The sequence below is a fragment of the Corvus moneduloides genome, chromosome 18 (assembly GCF_009650955.1).
Source record: "Corvus moneduloides isolate bCorMon1 chromosome 18, bCorMon1.pri, whole genome shotgun sequence".
NCBI lineage: Eukaryota > Metazoa > Chordata > Aves > Passeriformes > Corvidae > Corvus > Corvus moneduloides.
The window spans coordinates 10,072,421-10,097,096 of record NC_045493.1 but is presented as its reverse complement, the minus strand read 5'-3'; the positions used below and the strand labels follow the sequence as shown (position 1 = coordinate 10,097,096).

At 56.8% G+C, this 24,676-nt stretch overlaps 3 protein-coding genes across 14 annotated transcripts in view; all 3 read left to right on the top strand.

The window, feature by feature from the left end:
- Nucleotides 1-7,291, top strand: part of KIAA1671 (KIAA1671 ortholog) — a 65,808-nt gene extending 58,517 nt beyond the window's left edge. For 6 of the 8 annotated variants that reach the window (XM_032127507.1, XM_032127508.1, XM_032127505.1 and 3 more), the window contains 6 exons: nucleotides 1,707-1,962; nucleotides 3,428-3,602; nucleotides 3,794-3,921; nucleotides 4,111-4,244; nucleotides 4,396-4,468; nucleotides 4,894-7,291. In XM_032127507.1, coding sequence (XP_031983398.1) covers nucleotides 1,707-1,962; nucleotides 3,428-3,602; nucleotides 3,794-3,921; nucleotides 4,111-4,244; nucleotides 4,396-4,468; nucleotides 4,894-4,920 — 793 coding nt within the window. In that variant the 3' untranslated portion in view covers nucleotides 4,921-7,291. Of the gene's footprint in view, nucleotides 1-1,706; nucleotides 1,963-3,427; nucleotides 3,603-3,793; nucleotides 3,922-4,110; nucleotides 4,245-4,395; nucleotides 4,479-4,893 lie in introns of all 8 variants that reach the window. The other 2 variants (XM_032127509.1, XM_032127514.1) reach the window with 1 other exon arrangement.
- Nucleotides 7,292-7,390: 99 nt separating this feature from the next.
- Nucleotides 7,391-13,433, top strand: CRYBB3 (crystallin beta B3). Of its 4 annotated transcripts, none has more exons than XM_032127518.1 (6): nucleotides 7,391-8,033; nucleotides 10,841-10,920; nucleotides 12,111-12,229; nucleotides 12,308-12,440; nucleotides 12,517-12,659; nucleotides 13,167-13,433. In XM_032127518.1, the coding sequence occupies exons 2-6, from the start codon at nucleotides 10,846-10,848 to the stop codon at nucleotides 13,330-13,332; spliced, it is 636 nt and encodes a 211-aa protein (XP_031983409.1). In that variant the 5' UTR covers nucleotides 7,391-8,033; nucleotides 10,841-10,845; the 3' UTR covers nucleotides 13,333-13,433. The 4 variants fall into 4 exon arrangements, with proteins under 4 accessions (XP_031983409.1, XP_031983408.1, XP_031983406.1 ...); XM_032127517.1 differs by having other exon boundaries at nucleotides 7,391-10,056; XM_032127515.1 differs by lacking the exon at nucleotides 7,391-8,033 and adding an exon at nucleotides 10,121-10,139.
- A 2,287-nt stretch (nucleotides 13,434-15,720) lies between these two features.
- CRYBB2 (crystallin beta B2) lies at nucleotides 15,721-19,439 on the top strand. Of its 2 annotated transcripts, none has more exons than XM_032128314.1 (6): nucleotides 15,721-15,824; nucleotides 16,591-16,666; nucleotides 17,379-17,497; nucleotides 18,313-18,445; nucleotides 18,868-19,010; nucleotides 19,127-19,439. In XM_032128314.1, the coding sequence occupies exons 2-6, from the start codon at nucleotides 16,610-16,612 to the stop codon at nucleotides 19,293-19,295; spliced, it is 621 nt and encodes a 206-aa protein (XP_031984205.1). In that variant the 5' UTR covers nucleotides 15,721-15,824; nucleotides 16,591-16,609; the 3' UTR covers nucleotides 19,296-19,439. The 2 variants fall into 2 exon arrangements, with proteins under 2 accessions (XP_031984205.1, XP_031984204.1); XM_032128313.1 differs by having other exon boundaries at nucleotides 18,313-18,487.
- The last annotated feature ends 5,237 nt before the right edge of the window (nucleotides 19,440-24,676 follow it).

The window sequence follows — 24,676 nt, the reverse complement described above, 5'->3', positions numbered from 1 at the left end:
GCAACACCTTTATGGCCTCTACGCACTGTCTTGCTAAAACTAATTAAATTTAATTGCAGTTGAAGGTGAGGATTGCTGACACTTTATTGCCCATTGTGATAACCATCCTGCTGGGTTTGTGTGCTCCACGTGAGGGATGATTTCTCAGAGAAGTGTCTGTAAATGCACCTGTGGAACATCAGGGGCAGCTCATGGATGTGCTCACAAACCCTGAAATCTTAATGAAATAATGGAAGGAGGTGCACGATACATCTCAGTAATGAGAACTGAAAATCCATTTTCAATTTCATTTTTCTGAAGGGAGTTTTCCCCCTCTAATTTGCTGTTCACTGGAAAGAATCCACTGCACATAACAGGGTTTGGACTCCAGGCATCCTTCCCATATTTGGGGATGAGCTGTGCCACAGGGGTTGTTGTATGGGGCTGTAATTGTGCAGGAACTCCAAAGAAAAACCCACTGGGAAGGTTTGTGAATGAGGAACCACCAACCAGTGCGAATTCAGCTGGATTTGTGTCACATCTTGCTCTCAAATATTTCAGTTTGAAAAGCCTCAGTGAAATGTATCAGCTGCAGCCCTGGGATGGATGTAGCAGGGCAGAGACTTTTTGGAGATGTGCAAATCCAACAGGATCCTTTCAACACACGCTTTAATTTCCATGAAAGGTCCTACAGATTGTCCCTCCCCTCTCCATTCTTCCATGTTGCAGTGGCTCTAAAGCCTAATGCTGCAGCTACCAAATGTCATTTGAAGCACAAATCCTAGACAAAAACTTTCCCCCAGAGCTCATTAGTGCCATTCTTAATTATCCTGGGGCCCACTGGTGAAGGAGGGAAGCAGCATTCCCTCTGCTTGTGTGCTGGAAGCCCTCTGGGCAGTGTCTGCTCTGCCAGACTGGACGTTGTACCATGTGCTGGTGCTGATGGAATGCTGTTATCCAGCAGGACACTCCTGAGTGTTTTTCTCCTTGGATTGCTGTGCCAAATACGAAGGTGTGTTGTTAAAAGATGTGCGTAAATTGATACATACGTGGTTTTTTAGGTTTAGAACAGTTTTTCTAGATATGTGCCCAAGAAATGGTGCTTAGTGACATAAGACTTCTATCAAGAGGAGGAAAAAAAAAATCAGAACTAAATCCTTTAGATTTTTTTTTTTTCAAACTGGGAATTAGAAGCAAGACAGCCCAATTTTTATTGATAGTAGAGTCTTCCTGCTGTTTCAAGGAATACTCCAGCCTTTGTGACAAAGGCAGCCACAACTGTGTACAGCTTCCAGTCCTGACCCTGCAGCCCATTCCTGTCAGTCTAGGCCACGGAAGGAATTCTAGGAATACACTGGGAGCATCCCAGCACCGGGTGCAGGTGCTGCTGCCGTCCTCCCCGAGGCGCAGGAAGCTCTGCCCGTGGAGCCCTGCCTTAGGGTGCCACCTGGTGCCCACCTCTCTTCAGCTCCAGCATTCCTGAAGGGAAACATCCTCTGGCTGGCTGGAATACACCCCAATCCCCAACGCACTGTGAATCCAAGGGGTCAGGGCTGTGCTAGTGGAAGGGATCCACACGCTGCTGCTGGTACCTGATGCCTCCCCTTGGTGCTCAAACTTTCCATTCCACTTTTATTTAACTCGCGCTGATCATGTGGGATCCAGCCTGGCCTTGCAGGTATTTATTCACCCCGAAGTCTCACAGATTCCATTTGCTCTGTTTGCAGCTTTGTGGGAGAATCTCCTTCCCTGGAAAATGAGGTTGTGCCAGGGCGGAAGCAGCCCCCGGGCAGCCACCCGTCCTCGCTGTCCTCGCAGACAGAGCCGCCCTCCCTGGCCGAGCACCATGACTTCTCCAAAGACCAAAGGAGCACCAGCCTGGACCGTTCGAGCACGGACATGGACTCCACTGATGGGACTGATTTGCCTCCTGCAGGAGACACACTCCCTGAGGACAAGAGCAGTTATTTCTCCTTCATTGATGTAAGTTGCCGTCGTGCGTGCCCTCGGTTAATCCCTTCAAAGCAGTTTCTTCTGGAAACTGTGCAGCCAGTTTTGCTCTGCCTTTCCCAAACTTGATTTTCCCAGCTGCTTTCCTGCCCGAAAAGTTGAGGATCAAAACTACAGAGTTCTTCTAAGTCTCTGTAGTGTTCAGGCTCTGAGAGATTCCATAAAGCTGCTGGCCTTGGATAATCAATCATAAAATCCCAGGCTGGTTTGGGTTGGAGGGGATCTTAAAGCTCATTCAGTTCTACCCCTTGCTATGGGCAGGGACACTTTCCACTAGACCAGGTTTCTCCAAGCCTCATCCAACCTGGCCTTGGACATTTCCAGGGATGAACATTGGAAGCATAGTTAAATAACACAAACAGTTAGTGGCTGCTGTGCTGTCAGCTGTGCAGATTTAAGGCCGTAAAGATGTTCACTAATATTTTTCTTATTTACAATTGGTTTCTTTCCATGGTAGCTCAGAGTTGAATTTTAAAGGATTTTTTTATAGTGAAGAATCCTGCAGCTGGTTTAAGGCCAGGAATTTCTGGCCATACACAGTTAATGAGGTCTAGTGCTGCAAGAACTTTGTTTAGTTTGGAAAACAAACTAAACAGTTGCACTATGGAGTACAACTGTTGCCCCAGCACTGCCAAGGCCACCACCACCACGTCCCCAAGTGCCACATCCACACCGTGTTTGAACACTTCCAGAAGGTTCTGTTTTGTCCCTGGGCCACTAAAGATGTCTCTGTAAAACATTAATAGCTCCAAATGCTGTGTGATGAGGAGTTTATTCCTGACCTGAAATCTTTCGAAAAGGAGCAAACCCACATCTGCTGGAGAAGGGAGGGCTCAGGGATATTTGGTGGTTACAGGCAAGTCTGTAACAGCAAATTGCTTTAAGCAAGCAAATCAATTACAGCTCCTTGTTTTGCTCTGTAAATGTTATTGCTGATTGGATATGTTGGAAATGACTGATCACAGAAGTTTTCTGAATGCTGTGACACTAAACTTGGAGTGTCCTTGTTGCTGGTGAGTGGCTTCGAGTGTTTGTGGCTGGCAGGGAAGCTGCAGCTCTGCACTACGAGGGAATTTTGTGTAGTTTCTCTTTTTAGATCCCAATCTTGGACTAGCAAGGCCTGTATTCATAAAACACTCTAGGAACCAAACTCCTGATAATTGCAGTTATTTTTTATATTCATTTAGTGCAAATAATTCATGCAGCTCAGGTATCCACAGCCTAGAGAGACCAGAGGATTACACCCAGTTAGCCACGAAGTACCATGTCCTCATCATAAACTCTCTTCTGTATAATTTTAAGTAACTACAATAATAATAGTCAGGCAAATATATATATATATATATATTAATTAAACTGAACAGGTGAATGCAATCCAATGGGTTGGGAAGTCACTGTGGAGGAGGTGGGGTTGATTCCCAGGTCTGTGTTCCTCCAGCACACGGCTGTCCTGGACTCCAGTGCTCTGAAGACTCGGGTGCAGCTGAGCAAGAAGCGCCGGTGCCGGGCGCCCGCGTCCCACTCGCTGCGCAGGAGCAGAGGGCTGGACCTGGAGAACAGGTTTTCCTTGACAGAAGAACCAGATAATGCCTGGATGTTCAAAGATTCCACAGGTAACCCCTCAGCTACCTGGAATAATTGGTTGTGATCAGCCTGGGTGCAAGGGTAGGAGTTTGTAAAGGGCATTTTTTAAGTACTGCCCTTCGTTCCTGCTCGAGTGCAGGAAGAGATCTAGGACAAGGCAGAGGTGAAAAGCTGGCTCATGGTTTCCCCCTCTGCTTTTTTTTTGAATACAATTAATTAGAAGAGAAGAAAACTATGCAACAGGAAGATTCTGAGGAGGAAGACAAGATCCAGCACACTCCAAGGTCATCTTCTGTGCAAGCCCAGAGACTGCCCGTGTTCCCAGGGATGGATCACTCTGTCCTCAAGGTGAGCTCAGGCAGAGCCCAGCAGGTGGGAGATAAACCAGTTCAGTAGCTGTGGGTGCTTTATAAAGAACTCCCTCACTCATTTCAGGGAATTTTTTTGTTTTTATAAATCTGGAGTGATCTGTTCTGCTTTCCAAAAAAAGCCTGGATGCTGGCTTCAAAGGACCCCTTTCTTTATTTTTGTATTTAGGCCCAACTGCGGAAAAGACAAGAGTCTGAGAGCACTGGTGACATCGGCTCTGCTCAGCTCTTCAAATCCCCCAAAGCACAGCTCGGCACTCCCGGCAGCAGAGTGCTGCCCTCCAGTGTGGAAAAGGAGGACAGGTGAGAGAATCCCAGCGTCAGGAAGAGGCTAATGCGCTTCTTGGTGGAAGGAAAAAATAATGCAACAAGTTGTACATTCCTTTTTTTTTTGTTGTTTCTGTCAGGAATTTTCATAATGAAAGAATAAAGAGTGGGTTTTTTTATATCTTAGGTCAGAAGAAAAGTCTCCTCAGTGGCTGAAGGAGCTGAAATCAAAGAAGAGACAGAGCCATTATGAGAATCAGGTTTGAAAAGGTACTTGGGTAGGAAGGGGTGCTTTGCTAAGTGCAGGTGTGCAGTAATAAACTCACATTTTCTTCGATGTGTTGGTCTCACCACTGTGCCCCCACCAACACCACCCTTACCCTGCCCTGTGCACCAGGGGTGTCAGGGAATGGTGCCAAGCAGGGCAGTGCCCCTTCCCTCCCAGTCACAGTTCCACTGATTCTGCACATCATTTGATTTTCACAACACTCACTCTGTTGGGGCTGTGATTTCCCAAAGTTTGAAAACTTGGTGTGGTTTCAGCACGATTCTGGGCAGCTCTTGAGCATTTAATGCATTAAATAGACCACAACCAAGGTGGCACTACAACAGAAAACACATTTCAGGGGGTTCCTGTTCCAGCTGCCTGACTGTATCCCACCTTTCTTTCTGTTTTCCTTTCCAGACAGTGATTCTAACTAGGAGAAGATAAAGAACTTCAACAGAAGCCTTAACTCATCTGAACCTAAACCCCCATGTCATGTTGCTGCTGTTTGCTTCCTGCCTCAACTGCTCTGTGCATGGTGCCTTCCTGTTTTGTGGAGAAAAGCTGCTTCAGTTCATAGTCAAATACAAAGCTGTGTCTGTCAGGTCAGGGGGGACAGGGGCACTTCAGACCTGCCTGCCAGGAGAACCCCTGGGTCACGGTTAGCACTTCAGAAAGTCTTGGAAAACAGAGCTGTTTGGGAATGCTGTGATCCAGGGAACTCCCCTCGCTGTGGAACGGACTCTGTAGGTGTTCAGCACTGACCTCTGGGAGATGTGTCTGGCTGGGCTTTGTGTTTGTTTATGAAAATAATAATTTTAATCGAATTTATCTTTTTTTTTTTTTTTGGTGAACAAATAGTAAGCTCCTATTTAGAATGAAGTTTGTGGAAGGTGAGAGTGGAAGAACAAATCATGTTTACTGCCATATTGAAAAAGGAAACTTGATTATTTTTTGTAAAATGTATTTTTGATTGGCTAATATTTACATGTGATCTGCTGACCCGGCAGATGGAGATAATTTTTAGATGAACAAAATGTTAACTTTTGTCACTCTTGAATTGGTATATTCTGTGTTTTGTCAGCATGTGGAATAATTGCTTCATTGGAATGTCTTTCCTAAAAAGGATCAAGCAATAATGTCAACCAGTTCTCTTTAAAAAAAAAAAAAAAGTAACATTATGTAAATACTGTTTTTATAACAAAAAAAGGAAGGGAAGAGGGAGGATGTTACACTCATATCAGGGTTCCAGTTAATTGTTGAATGTCACTTTAATAGCAGTTCGGATAGTCCCACTTCATATTTTTATTTGTTAATCTGTAAATACCAGGTTTAAGTTTTTATTTTTATGCTGATCTTGTGGGATAACCTAAATGTGATCTTCAGTTTCTCAGATGATTTCCTGTCCTTCCTTTGGCAAGATGTGCTGATAGCAGAGTAGAGATCTCCTGGACCACACGGGTGTTTGGGTATCCCTAATTCTCAGCTATTCCCTGTCTCTGGACTCTCATTCTGAAACACCAACCACCATGGCCATGGAAGACAGACTTAATTCTTGCCCCAGATAAGTGCTCTTTCAGTAACCTTTAAAAGCATAGCCCAGGGAGGGAGGTGATTCCAGGTGTTCCTCATGCTCAACCAGGAAAATGTGGAAGAGGGAGAAGGAAAGTGGAGAGCTCTCCTCACCTGGCAGAGCTCCTTGGGCTGCCCTCCCCATGTCCTGCTGAGGGGCTGCTCTGGATACAAACCATAAAGCACCAGCACTTCAGCTCCTTCTCCTTTTGTCTTTTTCCCCATCGGTGTTTCGGGAGCGCGGCTCCCACGGGGCCTGTCCGGGCCACTGTCTGTCAGGCTTGGAGCTGCCAAAACCATGTGCCAATTCTTCTCATGGAGGAGTCACAGGGGGGGATTTGCAGTCCCAGTCTGCAGGAAATAGCAGCAGGATGGCAGGAGACAAGTCCCATCTGCACATCTCTCGCTCCCGGATTTTATTCTGGCAGCAGCTCCCTGTGCTCCCTGGAGATGAGATGGAGACGTCTGTCTGATGGAAAAGTCTTTTCCTTGCTGCTTTGCCCTGTTTCTCATGGGAGCTGTTGCCACTGTTAGTTTGGCAGCCCCTCTGCTCCCCACGGAGCAGCGATCCCCAGGATTCCTGCCGGGCGATGGGAGATGGGGATGGGCCGTGTCAGTGCAGCCACCACCATTAACCAGCTCCCCCAGCTCCTTTTAAAACCTTGCACAGATTTCCTTCCCTCTCCTTTAGATGATGGTGGAAAAGGTGACTCTTGGTGTGTTCTTTGGGATATATTCCCGTGGCAGCACCCCAGGGTTCCATGGGTGCGTCCCACGTGTGACGCTCACAGGAACATTCCCACAGGCTGGGTTTTCCACTCCCACAGGTGACAGTGCTGCGTTCCCAACAGCTGGAGGATTTTCTGGTTCTTGGTCTAGGCCAGAAATTCTGTGACTGTTTGTGTTGAGGAAACTGAGGGGATTGACACGAGGTTTCCACAAAGCCCTTGAATGTGTTTGCATTTCCACGTCTGCTTGGACAATGCACTGAAATTACTGTATTGAGTAGTTTAACCTACTACTGAGAAATGTTTAATGCTTAAATGTCTAATTAAAAAGCATCTTTAGAATGTTGTTGAATGGGAAAGTGGTTTTTCTGCTCTGTTATTTCTTTATATTGTACATGGATTAAATATCAACTTCCTTCTCTTCGGGTTATCGCTCTGTAATAAAAGATATATAAATATGTTATTACTTCTTAAATGATAGAACAGACTGTAATACACTTTATATAATTCTATTTTAATTCCAAATAATGCTTCTTGGAATTTTTTTATTCTTTCACTTTTGTTGCCATGTGCTTTTTCCTGCTGTTTATTGGAGATGGAAGTGAGCTCTCAGGTTCCTTCAGATGTGCTGCTTCCTTCACTCCTGGATCCTTTTTATTTTTCTGTTTGCAAATTCACCTTTTTAACATCTGTGAATCTTCAGTTTGGTCCTCATCCACCACAGCCTTTCACTTCCTGCAGAGAAAGAAGCAATGTTTGGTTCTCCAACCTTTGACATACCAAGACTTTCCATAGAACTTACCCCCACACACCACCCCCTTTTCACCCCCACAAAAGTTTGTTTCACCCTGTTCTTTGTTTGCAAGTTATTGGCAAACTGAAATGCATGTGGGGCGGATTTGGGAGTGCGAAGTGTGACCTGCAAAAGGTTTGGAATAGCCAATCCCTGATTTCTGCAGGGACAGTGTGTTTCAGGGGGAGATGGGCAGTTCTGGGGTGTGGCTCTGCCTCAAGAGGTGTATCCAGGTACAGAACCTCTGGAGCAAGTCCCCAGCGCTGTTACTGCTGTCCCCAGGCCAGCTCTGGGGGTAAAACAAACGATTCCAGTGAAATACAGAGCTGTCACCATAACTCTGCTCCCTGTCAGCCTGAGGTCACCGTCTGCACCTCCCTGAAGGACACTGGTGCAAGAGCAGCTGCAGCCATGTGAGGGATGTATTGGATCTGTCCCTTCAGCCCAATGCTGAGAAGCAAAAACAGGTATTTACTTCAGAAGGAATTAAAGGTGGACTTTTCAGAGGTGAAGGCTTTTGGGGCCAGGTTGGACGGGGCTTGGAGCAAGGTGGTCTAGGGGAAGGTGTGAGGGCAGAACGAGATGAGCTTTAAGGTCCCTTCCAACCCAAACCATCCTGTGACACAACCTCCATGGAGCTTTAATGGGATTTGAGGTGTTCTGGCAGGGGCTGCAGAGTCCAGGCCTAGTTCTGCTCGCACTGGGAGTGGAGAGGGTGGAGGGTGGGAATCCTTCCCGAGCTGGTGGTGAGCTCTGTTCCATGGCTGTCCTGTTCATTCAAATATAAATGTATTGCAAAAATATAACCTGAAATAACTTCTGGTTCTTCTGGTGGGATTGGCAGAGAAGGAGAGCCAAGGTCCGGTGGTTTATGGGGTTTTCTCTTTCCATATTAAACACGAGGGTATCAAACCTGGTCTAGACGGGGCTGTTGTAGAGATTAAACTTTTATGTTGCTCCACGTGGCCTTACAGAGTCTGTCAGTCTGGGTCACAATAAAAACATCGTGTGATAGAAATAGCATATTTTGTATTACACATTTTCTTAGGGAATAAGGATATTCTGGCTGCTGTGTTTTGCACTGTACCATTACAGTTCCAGTTTAGCTCTGCCAGGTATTAACAAAAAATAGCTATTTTCTAATAGTCATTTTTCAAAGGGATTTAAGAGGCTGACAGCAAGAGGAAATTGAGGTCTGTTTGGGAGAGGCATCAAGGAGATCCAGTGCCCCTTCTGTCATATTTTTGGAATTGCCTTGTCAGCGTGGAGAGCTGGGAGAGGCAGATCCAGGGCCCTGCAGCTGTGGCAAAGCTCAGTGAATGAGGATGCTGGGAAGGGAGGGACTGGCATGAGAAATTCTGTTTCTCATCTGTTGAGAACAGATGTTGTGTTTGGTAAGACAGAAATGAATCCATTCCTCCTCAGCCTGTGCCTGTTGGAGCTGTGGCACCTGTGGGATGGCTCTGATGGGGACAGCAAATCCTCCATCAGGAACTGCAGGATGGGCAGGGTAGGGAACAGGCAGCTGGAGACACCTCCTGGGTCATCCCTGTCACGCCAGGCCTGGAATATCACCCAGGGATGGGATGGGGATGAAGGGCCTCGTTTTAACACGTGTAACAGGAGAGGTTTCCAGCCCTCTCCCATTCAGTTTGTCCAGCCTGACCCAGGAGATTCGCTTTTCTGGCAATTTCAGTAAAGGTTTCATGGGTTTCAAGATGAGCCACACTCAGAGCAGGTAGAAAAACCTGCAAGGGCCGCAGTAAATGGGGATATGTGCAGCTGAACTAAGAGTTCCCTGAGGAATCAGGATGGTTTGAGTCTGAAGGGACTCTCAAAGGTGAAGAGGGAGTCAGGCCCACTTGCCAGCAGAGTGAAATGCTCCCAGTTTGGTGCCTGGTGTGGAAGGGCTGCGCTCCCCCCTTACATCATCCTGTGCCTGTGAAGATGGATAAACCCTTGTGCCAGGCACCTGGCTCCAGAAATCCCTCATCACACACCCCAGGGTGTGTTCCCAGTGTGTTCCTGGGGAGGGAGCCGGACTGGGGGCAGAGAAGGAAAAGGGACTTGAGGGAGAGAACCTACTTAGGGCCAAAGTTAAAGCAAGAACACAAATCTGGAGATCCTGAGCTGCTCCAGCTTCCCACTGAGCTCCCAGAGCTGACCCCGGCCCTGCCTCGCACCTTGCGCTGGAGCCCACACAAACGGGGATATTTTGCCCGGATTTTGCTTCGCGCTGCGCTCGGTTTCCAGGCTAAACCCTCCCGTGAACTGCTGATGGCAGAGTTTTCCAGAGAACCTGGCAAGAAGCAGCGTGAACGTGCTGATGTGAATTTCGACGTTAATCTTCTGTAAATCGAGTGGCCCGTGTCCGAGGGACAGCCGGGAGAAATCTGAATGACGTTTCCATAGCCCGCTGCGCGCCCGCGCTATTGAGATGAGATCTCATGGATGGAATTCCGTGGACGCAGCTGCTGTATCAGCGCTCGGGTAATTCTGCTGTTCTGTTCAGAAGCAACCCATAAATAGCGGGGCCGCCCGCGCCGCCCGGCACAGCGGAACCGCACGGAGAGGTAGCGGCGGCACCGCCGGGACTGCAAGGGGCTTCCACAAACAATTTGTGTGTCTGAGCCGAGGTGTCCCTGAGCAAAGGGTTTGGCTCGTGCGTGGCGAGAAGTGAAGCTGCAGGGTTTGATTCAGGATGTTGATCAAACTCTTTTATTCGTCTCTTAAACCCCCTGGCGTGGCGTGGCCGGGGAAGGCTTGTTCCAATGTTTGAGCAGAGTTTTGTGGATGTTCCTGGAGAGCGTGGAGGGGGCTCTCACCACCGTCCCCCTCCCGGCCGAGGCGGCGGCAGCAGCTCCAGCTGCCGGGTTTGGTGTCCCCCGGGGTGCTGGAGCAAGGGAGAGGTGTCAGGTTTATGTTGTGGGGAAAGATGTCAGCAGCTGGAAGCTGACAAATTCCTGCTGGGAACAAAAGCCGGGATGTGAGATGGGAGTTTAGTGGCAACTGGGCGAGCTGCCCTGGGCAGAGGGCTCGGTTCAGTCCTGCGGGTGCCTGGGTGAGGATGCGGGGCCCGTGTGCAGGAGGGAGAGGAGGATGCATAACAGAGCTTGTTCCTAGCCTGGACATCCCTGGGGATTTACAGTTGCTGCATCGGGATCTGTGCTAACCCGTGCTGCCTGTTCCCATGCCAGCTTCATGCTTCGTGTTTCATTACCGGCTGTAATCCCAGTGCCTCCTGCCTTAACCTCCTGCAATTTGGGTTTTCCAGGCACAATGACTGAGCAGCAAAGTCCCCCCGAGCAGATGGCGACTGGGGAGGGTGCTGGCGAGCGAGGTGGCAACTACAAGGTATACTGGGGTTTACTGGGGTGTACTGGGGTGTACTGATTATGGATGGATGCCGGGTGATGCCGTGGGATGCGGTGTGCACACACCAGGCTGGAACCAGCTGGTGCTGGCAACAGGAGTGCCCTCCAGCTCTCCCACAGCAGCAGTGGGTGGTGGCCCTGCTCTGGGGGGAGCCGCAGGTTGGAGAGGCAGCTGGAGGAGCCAGGGATCTGCTGCTGCTGCCTGGCAGGAGGGGCACAGCTCCCTGCCTGCGTGGCTGCCAAGGACATTGGCTGGCCAGGCTGCTGTGCAGCTGCCCAGAGATTTAATCCAGGACGGTGAGATCGGCTGTGGGCCCAGGCACTGAAACTCCCCGGGTGTGTTTGTAGGTTTGGATTCAGCTCATAGGTTGGTTGGAGATGGTGTGGTGGCTGCAGAGCCTCCCACAAAGCTGCTCCTGGACAGGGAAGGCTGGAGGTGGGAGCAGATCCTGCGAGTGGGATAGAGGGGTGCCAGGAGCTGGATCTGCTCCATGGTGCACAGAAGTTCCTAAGGAACGTGGGTGTCACCTCTGTCCCTTGAGCCCTGCCTTGTCCTAGGCTCAGGGATTGCAGCTGGGACCCCTTTGGGACAGTGCCAGGGGGTGCCTGGTCACCCCACTGACCTTCCTGGTCCCTGAATGGTGCTGGGCACCCTGGGCCCTGCTCCGTGCCACACTCTGGCCACTGGGACTGGCTCCAACCCATCCCATAGCTCAGCCTTGAGGAGGCTTTGGGGTCTCTGCACCTGGCAGGGCTTAGAATGAAACACTGAATAAAGAGCTTGTGCCAGGCCAGGCCAAGGGAATGGTTGGATCTGGAGGGAGCACTGATAAGGAAAGGATGGGCAGTGACCAGGCTGGGGGCAGGAAAGACAGCCCATAGCTCTGGAAGTCTCTTAGCCCAAACCCTCCATGTTTCCAGTGCTGTGTTTGAGCTGGCTTTCAGCCTGTCATGGATGAAATTCCAGCTTGTGCTTTACCAAGCAAACAGTCTTGGCCAGAGCTCGGCCCAGAGGCACTGGCAGGACCTGGCTCTGCCAGGTGAGGAGCGACATCAGCATGGGATGGCCGGGATGGAGGGACACGGCCAGAGCCCTTTGATCCACTGCTGCTCCCATTTCCCAGGGTACTCCCCTAGTGTGATGGCTGACAGCATCTCTCCCCACCTTAGATCACGATCTACGAGCTGGAGAATTTCCAGGGCAAAAGGTGTGAGCTGACAGAGGAGCTCCCCAACATCACTGAGAAGGAGATGGAGAAGGTGGGCTCCATCCAGGTGGAGTCTGGCCCGTAAGTCTGGGGTGGGGAAGGTGGAGCAGCCACGGGGGGTGGCAGGGAGAGCATCCCCCTGACGCTGGGGTCCCGCAGGTGGCTGGGCTTCGAGCGCCAGGCCTACGCCGGGGAGCAGTTCGTGCTGGAGAAGGGCGACTACCCCCGCTGGGACTCCTGGTCCAACAGCCACAGCAGCGACAGCCTGATGTCCATCCGGCCCCTCCAGATTGTGAGTAGGGCTGTGCTGGGGTGGCCACTGGGGACTGCAGGGCTGGGGGCAGCCCCTGACCCGCCCTTTCCCCCAGGACAGCGCCGACCACAAGATCCACCTGTTTGAGAACGTGGGATACACCGGGCGGAAGATGGAGATCGTGGATGACGACGTCCCCAGCCTCTGGGCCCACGGCTTCCAGGACCGCGTGGCCAGTGTCAAGGCCCTGAACGGAACGTAAGGATGGGGACGCAGGGGACACCCCAACAGGTTCCTGTCCATGGCACCGTGCTTGGTCCCCCCAGGATGGTGGCAGGGGTGCCTGGCACAGCCACTGCAGCGGGGCTGGGGCAGCTGCTCCCACGGTGCTGCTCATGCCCATTGTGTCCCTTTTTCCCTCCCCACTGCCGCCTTTTCCCTGGCCCACAGGGAGTAATGGGGACCATGGCAGTGTCCCTGGGGCTGCGTGATGGCTCCTTGCCCTAACCCATCACCAGAGCAGTGGAGCTGTGCTCCCTTCTGGACTCTCCATCCCCTCCTGGCACACGGCATTTCCCACCTGGGCGCTGTGGCTGCAGCCTGTGCGGTGGCACTTGGTGACACAGGAGCAGCCCCGGGGCAGCACCACCTGGCTGTGGCAGGCAAAGACACGGGCACTGGGATGGGGATGGGGACGCTGCCCCTGCTCCAGGGGATGTGGGGGTGTGGGGTGGGCACTGCTGAGCGCCACCTCGGTCCCCACAGGTGGGTGGGCTACGAGTACCCCGGGTACCGGGGCCGCCAGCACGTCTTCGAGAAGGGCGAGTACCGGCACTGGAACGAGTGGGACGCCAACCAGCCCCTCATCCAGTCCGTGCGCCGCGTGCGGGACCAGCAGTGGCACCAGCGGGGCTCCTTCGAGAACAGCTGAGGGACCCCGAGCTCCCGCCGGGGCCGCTCGCGGGGTCCCCCGGCTGATGCCGTGACCGTGGTGATTTTTGTGCAAAAACCTCAATAAAGCTCTGAGCTGGAGGCTGCCGGGGCCTGCCTGGTCCTGGGCTGGGGGAGGTCGGGGAGGGGGGCAGGGGGATGGGGATGGGGATGGGGCCATGGCCGCACCCAGCACCCCCCGCACAGGGCAGAGGGGGAAGTGCCAGTGTTTGCAGTGTTACATAAAGGCTGCAGCTTTCCAAAAATAACCCCCGGTGCTGCCGCGTCAGGGTTTTTCCAGCGCCTCTGTCCCTTTCCACAGCATCTCCTGCCCGCTCCCAGGGCGGGCGGCCAGGCCCAGGGCAGGGAGGGGGCCGGGGGGGACGTGCGGAGTGGCCACCCCTGGGTCGTGCCAGGCCCTGTGCGCTCCGAAGGGGGCTCATCCCGTGGTGGGATGGCTGTGCCCAACCCCAGCTCCCTGCAGGGTTTCCAGCCTGTCCCCAAGGAAGTTTCCCACAGTCCTGGGGTGGTTTCTCCTGGGGGATGAGCTCTGACACGGAGGGGCTGTTCTGGGGGCAGAGGTGAGGGGTTGAGGGGTGCCACACTGAGCTGCCCTGGCACTGCCCTTGCACAGGGACACCGTGGGCACACTCGGGGACCCACAGGGCTGGGGACAGAGATGGGAGATGGGCTCAAGACCACCCGAGGGCTTCGTGCAGGTCCCTGAGCAACCCCTCCGGAGCTTTTCCCTTCGGGCGGGGGTTGGCGGCTGTGAAAGGCGAGTGCCTGGCCCCGAGTGGCGAAAGCTGCTTCCAGAACAGTCGCTGGGGCTGCCACGGCCAGGGGGCTGCGGCACCGCCACCGCCTGGGGCTGGGATGAGCGGGAATCCAGCCCGGCAGAGCCAAGGGAGGGAATCACAGGAGCCGTGCTGAGCACCGTGTCAGCCCCGTGCTGTGGTGCTGAGAGGACGGGGTGTGGCTGCAGGGCTGCAGTGCCCTGCACTGGGACCTGGGACAGGTCCGTGAGGGTCCAGGGCTCGGGACCTCGATGGATTTACCCAGGAGATGGGGACGGCAATGCTGGGTCCCTCTGTGGGGCTGCAGCAGGAGGCACAGGGAAGAGAGGAGGACTCCAGGGTTGGGAATGCTGGAAACTCTTGATCTGGCCTGTCCGTGGCCTGATGGGTTCCTTGCAGAGCTGCACGGTCATCTTGGCCCCTCTGGCCCCACAAACCCCATTGCCCAGAGCCGGGGCAGCTGCAGACCCCAGGGACTGACCCCCCCCACATGTCACTTCCAGGGCAGGCTCTGTGACAACACCCTGTGGCTGACCCTGTGTGCAGCCGTCCTGGGGCAGGGGATGGGGCAGAGGTGACCCCGGGGGGGGGGGGGGGGGTTGCAGCCCATCACCTCCTGTGGGACCCCCGGGAGGTGCTGTGTGAGGGAGGGAGCAGGCCTGGGGTCTGTTCGAGCTGGGTGACACTTGCTGGGGTCAGCTCCTCTGTGGAGTGAGGAGGGCTGTGGGTGCTGCACCGCACCCAGGGAGTCTGACAGTGTCTGTCCCCCCTTTGCCACAGCCACCCTCAGCCCCCAGCCCTGAGCAGCCTCCTGGGACAATGCCAGCAAAGGGGCTTTGCTGCTGCCCTCGGCCTCCAGCTCAGCCCTGGCCGTGCTGCCCACCCAGGCACATCCCAGCCACGGGGACGTGTCCCACACTGAGCCCCTCATGACCTCAGCTTTGTCCCGCTCTCACAGAGGGCCCCCTTGCTGCAGCTCCCACTGCCCTGTGGGGCTGGGGTGCTTCTCAGGGACCCCAAAAGGGCGGGGGTAACGCGGGAGGAGCCCAACACCCAACACCGATGCTCAGGCCCACGGTGCTGCCTGGGTGCTGCCCTGCTGCAGCTGCCCCCAGCCCCTGCCCAGCCCCTGCCCATGCCCGAAGCCCCGGGCCGGTGTCGGGAAGGGGCTCCCGCGGTGCCCCCGGCGCTGGCACGGCCGCGGGCGCTCCCTCCCCGGGCCGCAGACGGGCAAAGCCAGACGTTCACCAGCGCTTTGAGGCGTTTTATCGCGCATGGAAAGAGCCGAGCTCAGCAGCTCCGGCGGCGGCTGCCGGGCTGTCGGGGGGATCAAGTCTCTGGCCCCGAAACGCCTGAAGCGGGGCTGGCGGGGCTTTGTTGGCCAGGGCCGCCCCGGCTCTTGGCACGCGTTCGGCTGATGCTTGCAAACTCCAAATCTCCTCGCCACCAACCCGACAAAGCGGGTGACTCGAATGTGACAGGTAATGAAATAACTCGGGCTTGGTGCTCGGGCAGACAAAGGCTGCGGCGGATCAGCTGACCCTGGTTTTCATTGGGGTTTAATCCAGCATTCTCGCTTTGAATCAGGCTTTAACTATTTTGTAAATAGTTTTGGCACCACTCTGCTGCAGCTCGGTATAAATTCCACCTCCCGGCCCCAGCCCGTCACTGGCTCAAGCGGGTACTGGTATAACTGGTAAGACTTTGCTATTTGTTGTCCTCTCTTTTGCCGTAGCCTCCTCCCGATCCCCGGGGCCGGGATCTCTTCCCGGTGCCAGCGGGGTGTGGGCACGCAGCGGCTGAGCCGGGGGCAGTCCCGTCCCTGCAGCCCAAAGCAGGACATCACCACCCGGCCATGGCTCCGTTTCTTTTTGTCAGGAATGAGCCGTTTTCACCTGTTTTGGAGCTGCTCAGATACTGAGGGCCCCGCTGGGCTTGAGGACGGGGCTCCTTCCAAGGAGTGGCAGTGCCAGGCAGAGTAGGGAGGGCTCGGCACAGGCTCCTCGGGGCTGGGGCTGGCGGGGGGGAGCCCTGGGGCTTCTCTCCATCACCCTTTCAAGCACCCGCGTGGGACAGGAACTCTCAGCTGTTACTTGCTGGACAGGGACAGCAGGAAAAGCCTCGACCATAGGGGCTGGGTTCCACTGGGAATGATTTGGGAATTCCCTGGGCTCACAGTTCCCAGTGCTGGAGAAGCCGGGCAGGTCCCAAGGGCCATTGCCTGTGCTCTGCCACGAGCCTGGGGAGGTTTGGGGTGCTGAGCAGCCCTAAGCAGGGTTTGTCCCTGACAACCCCAGCCTGAGCCCATCCTGCTGCGAGCCCTGGTCCCAACACCCTCTTCCCCGGGCGAACTGCAGGGTACGGACAGGGGCACGGAGACAGGGCATGAACGCGGGGCTCTGAGCATGGTCCCCAGTGTGTCCTCAGTGGCAGCTTTTAACATGCTGAGTTTCCCTCCCAAGGCAGCAGACAACCCAGCTGATGATGGCTTCCGAGCACCAAATGCCAGCCTCCAAGCAGCAGCAAGCCAGCTCCAAGGTCAGTGTGAGACTGCCCAGCCCTGCAGAGGGGCCAGGGCACTCTCAGCCTCACTGGGTGCCCAAATCATACCCTGAGACACCGCTGGCAGCAGCTGAGCTCCCCTCGCCAGCACCCCCAGTACCCCTGGCTGGTGCCAAGCGCGGCCGGCTGCGCTGCTGAGCTGTTTGCAGCAGGACGAGGGGATGGGGAACGGGGTTTTTCTGGCATCCTGCAGCCTCAGTGCAGGTGGAGCGGGTGGGAACAGATCAAGCGCTGATCTCCCACCACCGCTGCAGACGCAGCAGATCTGTCCCCACTGCCCGCTGACCCCTGAGATCAGTGCTGAGCTGGCGGCCCTGGGGCTGTCCCCGAGCTGTCCCCGGGTGTCTGGGTCGCAGTGTCCCGCTGGTGGCTGCGGCGCTCCAACCACAACCCAAGTCCCTCAGCTGTTTGATGCCCGCTGTGAGTGTGGGCATCCCTCTACCAGGGGCACTGGGACAGTGCTGGCAGGGGCTCGGGGGCACCCGTGAGTGAGAGCTGCATCCCCAGAGGGATAGGAGCGGTGGCTTGCACTCACAGACTCCTTAAAACCCTCTGGAGTGCAGTTTTGGGAGAGTGAGAGGTCTGGGCTGCTGCAGATGTGCTGCCCAGTGGCCGGGAACAGCGTGTGCCCCCCGCAGTGGCAGCAGGGCCGGGGTGACCTCCACACTGAGGTCCTGCTCTCTTCCAGATTGCCATCTTCGAGCAGGAGAACTTCCAGGGCCGCTGCCATGAGCTCAGCGGGGCCTGCCCCAACCTGAAGGAAGCCGGCGTGGACAAAGTGGGCTCCATCCTGGTGCACTCCGGACCGTACGTGAGGGGCTCTGGGGGCCAGGCGGGGGGTGGGAGGGAAGGGGCTGGGGAGGAGGGGTCTCCCCGCTGCCACACCCGCATCGCACCCCGAATTTCTTGCGGCCAACACAGCTGAGCTGCTCGCCCACCTCACCCCAGTGAGTGCCCGGTGCCAGGGGGTGCCAGCAGGTGAGCAGGGGGACACAGTGGGTGAACAGAGGGTGACAGCGTCGCCTGGACAGGCTGATAACCCCCACTCAGTGACAGGGAGACTGGAGGGGTGTGGGTATGGGCACAGATCACTCAGCGTTACCCCCAGTTTGGTTTCCTTCCCTTTGGGTACAGGGACAGGTGAGACTGGGACCCCCCTGGTGCCCGCTCCCCGCCTGCTGGCCCTGTGTGTGCTCTCCAAGCCACGGGCTCCGGGCAAGGGAGAGCTCCTGAAAAGCCCCTGGAGGGTTCCCTGCCTGCACCCAGCAGTGCTGCTCCCAGAATAACGGGGCAGCTGCCGAGCGCCCTGGTAGGAGCACAGCCCCAGCTGGGACATTTGGGTGATCCTGTGGGTCCCCAGGGACCAAGGACGGGTGGCCACCACGTCGGAGCATCCCCAGTGGGAAGCCCTGCGGTGGCACTGCCAGCAGAGACGCGCGGGCTGGCCGGAGGCACCGCAGCCTCGCCCGCTCCCGGCTGGCACCTCCCTGGCACCTCTCCCTTCCTGGCAGGGCGCAGGGGACACGGGTGGGGCTCAGCCCCGGGCGCTCGCCGGGGGCGATGCCAGGGGCCGGTCCCCGCGCCGCTGCCCCCTCTGAAGCGCGTCCCCTGCTCTCTTCCAGCTGGGTGGGCTACGAGCAGGCAAGCTGCAAAGGGGAGCAGTTTGTGTTTGAGAAGGGGGAGTACCCCCGCTGGGACTCCTGGACCAACAGCCGGAGAAGCGACAGCATCACTTCCCTGAGACCCATCAAAGTGGTGAGAGCACCCAGACAGCCACTACCCACCCGCCAGACCAAGGTCTGCAGCCAGAAGTCTTCCCCAGCCTTCCCCCGCCCTCCCCAGCCCCGCGGGCGGAGGGGCACCCCCTCCTGCGCACCCTCGCCCCAGCCCTCGGGGCCCGGGGAGCCGTGGGGGGGTCGGAGGGGGCGCGGGGACGGGGGCAGTGGCAGGTGACCCCAGAGCGGAGGACGTCTGCTGGTAAGTCTGGCAGTGCCCGCGCAGGCAGCGGCTCTCTGAGCTGGATGGAGGGATGCGGAGCACCCCCGGCATCGGTGGGAGCGGCGGCACAAGGTGCCGGCCCTGGCCTCGGTTTCCCCATAGCCCTGGGCTCTGCCCCCCCTGCCCAGCCCCGCGGGGCCGGCAGCCGCTGACCCCCGTCTCTGCTCTCCCGGCTGCAGGACAGCCAGGAGCACAAGATCGTGCTGTACGAAAACCCCAGCTTCACCGGCAAGAAGATCGAAATCATAGACGACGATGTGCCCAGCTTCCACGCACACGGCTACCAGGAGAAGGTCTCATCCGTGCGGGTGCAGAGCGGCACGTGAGTACCGGGGGCGGCCGGGGGGGGATCCCGGAGCATCCCCACGGGGCTGGGCTCTGCCGGGTGATGGTTGGGGTGTGTGTGATGTATGACCCCCCCTCCGCTTGCCTTGGCAGGTGGGTGGGATACCAGTACCCTGGCTACCGGGGCTACCAGTACCTGTTTGAAAAGGGGGACTACAAGGACAGCTCAGACTTCGGCGCTCAGCACCCCCAGATCCAGTCGGTCAGGCGCATCCGGGACATGCAGTGGCACCAGCGCGGTGCTTACCACCCCACCAACTAAAGCCCCCGGCCCGTGCCGGGGCGCGGGGAGCGGAGCAAGCGTTCCCCCGGCCGCCGCTGTGCCCCCGCGGCCTCGCCTCCCGCCTCCCCCCGTGTGATGCACACGCTGCCGAAGCAACTCAATAAAGCTTGGAGTTTCAAAGTCCCAGCTCTACCCCTTCATTCCCGGCGCGCAGAGAAGTCGGGGTGCCCGTCCTGGCCCCCCGCGCTCCTGGGTGGGGGAGGGGGTCCCATGGCCGCACCCCCGATGCTCTCAGTGCCACCCACCGCCGGTGCCATCGGTGCTGCCAGGTCACCGAAGTGTCCGGGGTGAGGGAGGTGACCTGGGGCTCAGCGGGAGGGTCGGGGACTGCTCACCCTGTGCGGACCTGGGGCGTCCGGCCCCAGCGCGGTGGCTCTGGGGCTCAGCCCTGTCCTGGGGTCACATCCTGCTGCGGCCGACAAAGGTGTCCCCGGAGCACCGGGTGCTCAGGCGGATGCCGCAAATGCTGGGGGCGGGGATTGGCCCTCTCGGTCGGGGCACCTCCAATCCGAATAATGGCATTAGTTATTAGGCTCTGGAAGCTTTAATTAGTAATAATGCTTTAATTCAGCAGTCAGGGTGCTAGAGGATGCTTTTATGATCATAAGTCCGGCAAAGGAGGTGGAGGAACGCAGCCGCACCTGCTTGCCCGGGGGCTCCGTGTGGTGGCAGAGGCGGTGGCGGTGACGGTGACGGAGGTGGTGGCGGGGGCGGCTGGGCTCGGTCCCCTCCGGCAGCAGGACGTGGCCGTGGCAGCCTCTCTGTGTCACTGCGGCCGTGTGGGCACGGGGGGCCGATGGTGGGCACAGGTGAGGGGCGCCTGACGGGGCACCCCGGGCACCCCGTGCCTCCTGCCGCTCTCCTCTCCCGTGCACCGCCGCGCCCGGGGAGCAGGGACCTGCCTGGCTGCGGCGTTTTGGTGTGAATCCCGGCAAACCCGGGAATCTCGGGGAGTCAGGGATGCACAACATCCTCCTCATCAGCTCCCGCTGAGTGGGGTTTGCCCCCGAATCCTCCGTGTGCCAGAGGCTTTTCCCTGTGCTGCGGAGGAGAGAGCCCGGCGGAGCCCCACGGCGGGCACAGCCCAGCCCACGGGCGACCAGCCCAACGCGCCACACGCTGCTGCGAAATGTCAGCTCCTCGGCGAAGCGTGCTTTGGCAGCCACCGCGCCGCTTCCCTGCGGAAAGCTGCGCCTTTCCTTCCTCAAGGAGAATCCAGGAGCATCCCAGACACAAACGTTTTCGTGAAAAATGGGATTTCAGCGGCAGCAGCGGCAGAGTGCCCGCGGTGCTCTGTGCGTGCCGGGATAGTCGGTGGGAAACGGCGGCTTCTGGGGGGCAAACTGCTGAAAGCAGCAGCGACGTGGGGAGAAGAGACCCCAGAGATTCCCAGCCATGGAACCCCAGAACGGTTTGGGTTGGAAGGGACCTTAAAGCTCATCCCGTTCGACTCCCCTGCCATGGGCAGGGCCACCTTCCACTAGTCCAGGTTGCCCCAAGTCCTGTCCAACCCGGCAGTCGGGGACCAGGGCAGCTCCCGCGGGGACAATGGAGCCCGGCTGTGGGTGAGCTGGGAGGGTTCTGGGGGGAAAAGCACCGAAATGTGAACGAGCCCAGAGCAGCTCCTGTGGGACCCGTTGGGGGAAATTCCTCATCTGGCGGCTGGGTGCACCCAGGTGGGCGCCCTCGGGTCAGCTGAAGGCAGCTTCAGCTCTGCTGAGGAGGGTTTTTCCCTCGCTGGCTCTGGGGAAATGTGCTGAAAGCTTATTTTGGGGTTTTTTTTTTTCAATTTTATTCAAAAGCAGAAGATCGCCTCCGTCCCACGCCCGCTGCGGAGCTGCCATCTGGCTCGCTGCTACCGCGCTCGTCGCCTCAGCAGCTCGGAGCCCCCGGCCACCTCAGCCGTGTCCCTGTCCCCTCCCTCCCGCTGCCCATCGTCCCCCGCTGCCGGCGGGGCTGCGGGGGAACGCGGGGCTGCCGGCGCCGCTGCTGCGGAGATGTCAGCGGTCCCACGGCGCTGCGGTGGGTGGGTGGGTGGTTTTGCCGTCGTGCCAACAGCCGGCAGAGCTAAAGCTGTTCTCCAGGCTGGGGAAGGGATTTTTTTTTCTTCACCCAGCAAAAAGGATGGGGGAGGGAAGGGGGGGATCAGACCCCATCGCCGCCGGCCGTGCTGGTTCCAGCCCCCCGGTTCCTGCCGTGCTCACCGCGGCTGGAGCGTGCTGGGCTGGGCGGGGGGACCCCGGGACCCTCGGCAGGTGAACCCCACAGGAGCGGGGCTGCCTGCAGGGGAACAGCAGTAATTTGCCACGGAGTAATTAATGAAAGAATAACGCAAACCCTGGCTAAATCGCATCCGAGACTGAGGTGTCTTTTCCTTCCTGTTTTCTTTTCCACCTGGAGCAGCAGCCGTTGTCTGTCCTCGGGAGGCGCCTCCGTGAGGACCGGGGGTGATGCGGGATGGGCTGGCGAGGAGGAGGACGCAAAAGTGCTGAAGAGATGAAGATGTGCCTGTCGGCTCCCACTGGCTTTGCTTTGCTTTGCCTTTGCGAATTTCCCCCTCGGGACACCCCAGGTTGGGGAATCACCTTGGGCTAAAAAACACCAGTCTTGAAAAATACGAGTTGTTTATTCTTAGGCACAGTGGGGTGAGCTCAGTCGCACCTGCAGCCTGGGTACTTTGGGTACCTAACGTGCCTTGCCCGCTGGGAGGGCTTTACTGTGGGTTTCACGGATTTTTGTCCTCTGAAAATTATTGTTATGTTTAATTCTCCAGCTTCAGGAGCCACGTGATTACATGAGATTCTTGGCTTCAATTTTTTCCTCTTCTTCTTTGCATTAAAGTGAGCCTCCAGCCTCATGTTTGTGCCTCCACGCACAGACCCAGCCACAAACACTGAAGGTTTAAGGAAGGAAGGAAAACCAAGCAGGAACCCAGCATGTTTTATTAAAGCCTTGCGGTTTACAGGGCAGACTTGTGATTTATCAATGTTCAGCTTTGGCATGTGGAAAAGTAATCTCTGCTCTGATTTATGCGAGGGCTGAGGCAGGAGTGAAATATCCCGGAGAGAGAAAGGAGCTTTGGCAGGGAACGCCGGGCTCTGGCTGTTCCCGAGAATGGGCAGCAGCAGGGAGGAGCTGGATACCGAGCTCCCTGCGGCTGCTGCACCCTCTTTCCCCCTTTTCTGATTAGAGAAAACATCTGGGGAGGAAAAAAACCAGCTGCTGCAAGCGGGGACCCGCTGGGCAGTGGGGACCTGCTGGGTGCTGGGTCCCCGCCAGTGGCTGGGGGACTGGGGGAGGATGAAAGGGCTTGGGGGGCACCAGGCGCTGGCACCGTGTCACGAGCAGAACCTCTGCTTGTAGTGACCAGTAAAACTTGGATGCGAAGGGGGAGTGGGGAAGCGGGGGGTCAGGAAATTTTTCCGTTCCAGGCTCTGAATGCTGCAGTCAAACCCCCAGATTAGCAGTGGAAAGGGAATCAGCCGGGACTGGCGGCTGCTGGGCACTGGCTGGGGACACACTGGCGCTGCCGGGCCAGTGCCAGCCCGGAGTGGGGCTTTGCCCACCTTGCAGGGACCGTGTGGGGCAGCGGGAGAGAGCTCTGGGTTATGGGCAGAGGCAGCACAAACCCAGTTTGCAACTGGTGAGACAAACGGCGACCTCTTGGTACCTGGGCTCTGTGACAGGGGCTGGTGGATTCTCTTGCCCTCAATGCCAGGCTCCCATTTCCTTTCTGCTCCTTGTTTTTGTTCCTGAGATCAGAGTAATGAGGGAGAGAAAGGAAGGAATGAAACCTCCACTGCTCCTTTCAGCCAGTAAAACCCCTGTCCGGTTGAAAAGCTAATTAAGAAACATCACTTCTTCAGAGGCCAGAATTGGAAGCAGCCTCGTGGAGACATAATGGGATTAACGGGTATCAGGGGATTGCAGCCGGCCAGGACAGCGACGCTGCGGCCCCACGCGCCCGCCCTCGATGATGAAACACTCGGGACCAAACTAAAATGCTTCATGGAGAGCCAAGGGGATGTGCTGGGAAGCAGCGGCTCAGCCGTGGTGGGAGTGAGGAGCTGGGCAGCCGCGGCCGCCCGGGTGCCGCGGGACGGGGCTCCCTCCGCATCCTTTCCCCAAACAAACGGAAAAAAGCAAATGCTGCATCTCCCTGCGGGCGAGCGGCCAGGGCAGCCCCGATTGCTTCCTCGGTCACCCGCGGGGACGGCCAGCAGTGACAGAGTGACCCCTCCACGGGGGCACCAGGGGCCGGAGAACAGCAGCTCCAGGTGGGGCATTGGCACAGGAGCAGCCAGCGTTGTTACATCCTTTGAGGCTGCAAATCCAGCGGCAGGGACAGCGCCAGCGGAGGCAGAGGAACATTGTCGGAGCTGGAAACCCCTGGGCAGCACGAGTGCCAATTAGGAAACATCTGTTCCTCCCAGTCCGGGCGGGCTTCGAGCGAGCGCATGGCAACGTAATGGGATTAAAATATATCACCGGATTACAGCAGAGCGGCACAGATCGGCTGCCGAGGATGTTCTTAGGAAATCGGGGGGGGGGGGGGAGGGGGGGGAAGAAAAGAAAAAGGAAAAGCAAATTTCTCTCTTCGGCATGGACATAACCTTTATGTTTCTTTTTTATTTGTACCTTTCACACGGCGCAGAGCTGGAGCCAGACCTTCTCTCTGCATGGTTCAGTTCATCTCAAAGGACAGCCGGCGCTGAGTTTAAGAATTTTAGATGAAATGGCCACGTGAGCAGCCAGTCCCTGGCGCTGCCACCACGGCCGTGGCTGCAGCCTGGCAGAAGTGGCCTTAGCTGGGTGCCTGGGGTATGACACGGTGCCCTGTCCCCTCTGTCACCTCTGTAGGTGCTGGAAGGTGCGTCATGAGCTGGGTTTGGTCCCTTTGGCAGAGCGTTGGGTGGTGGGAGGCTCGTGCAGGAGCGGGGCTGTGTCTGGAGCATCTCTGGGGGCTCTTCCCCTCAGGGGAAACACCCAGCCTGTGGAAAAACCCTGAGCGAAGCATCAGGAAAGAATTTTGAGGCAGGGAGACGAAGATGATCGGAGCAAGAGAAGGGCCTGCATTCATCGTTCCTCATGGCCTCACTCCATCCTGGCCACGGGGCCACCCCGGGCTCCCCCATCGCTGCCACGCCGGGCACAGCTCGGCTGGTTTGGGGGTCCCCATCCCTTTGTACCCAACCCCCCAACCCCGGCGGGCTGTGCCAGGCATGGGCACAGCAGCCCCGCAGACAATAGGGACATTCTTCGGGAAACCAAAGCAATAGCGCGGAGAGCCGCCCGCTATTTTGGGAGCTCATATGCTCCAAGGCAAATGTCATTTGTGTGTAACATCCATTTAGGGAGCC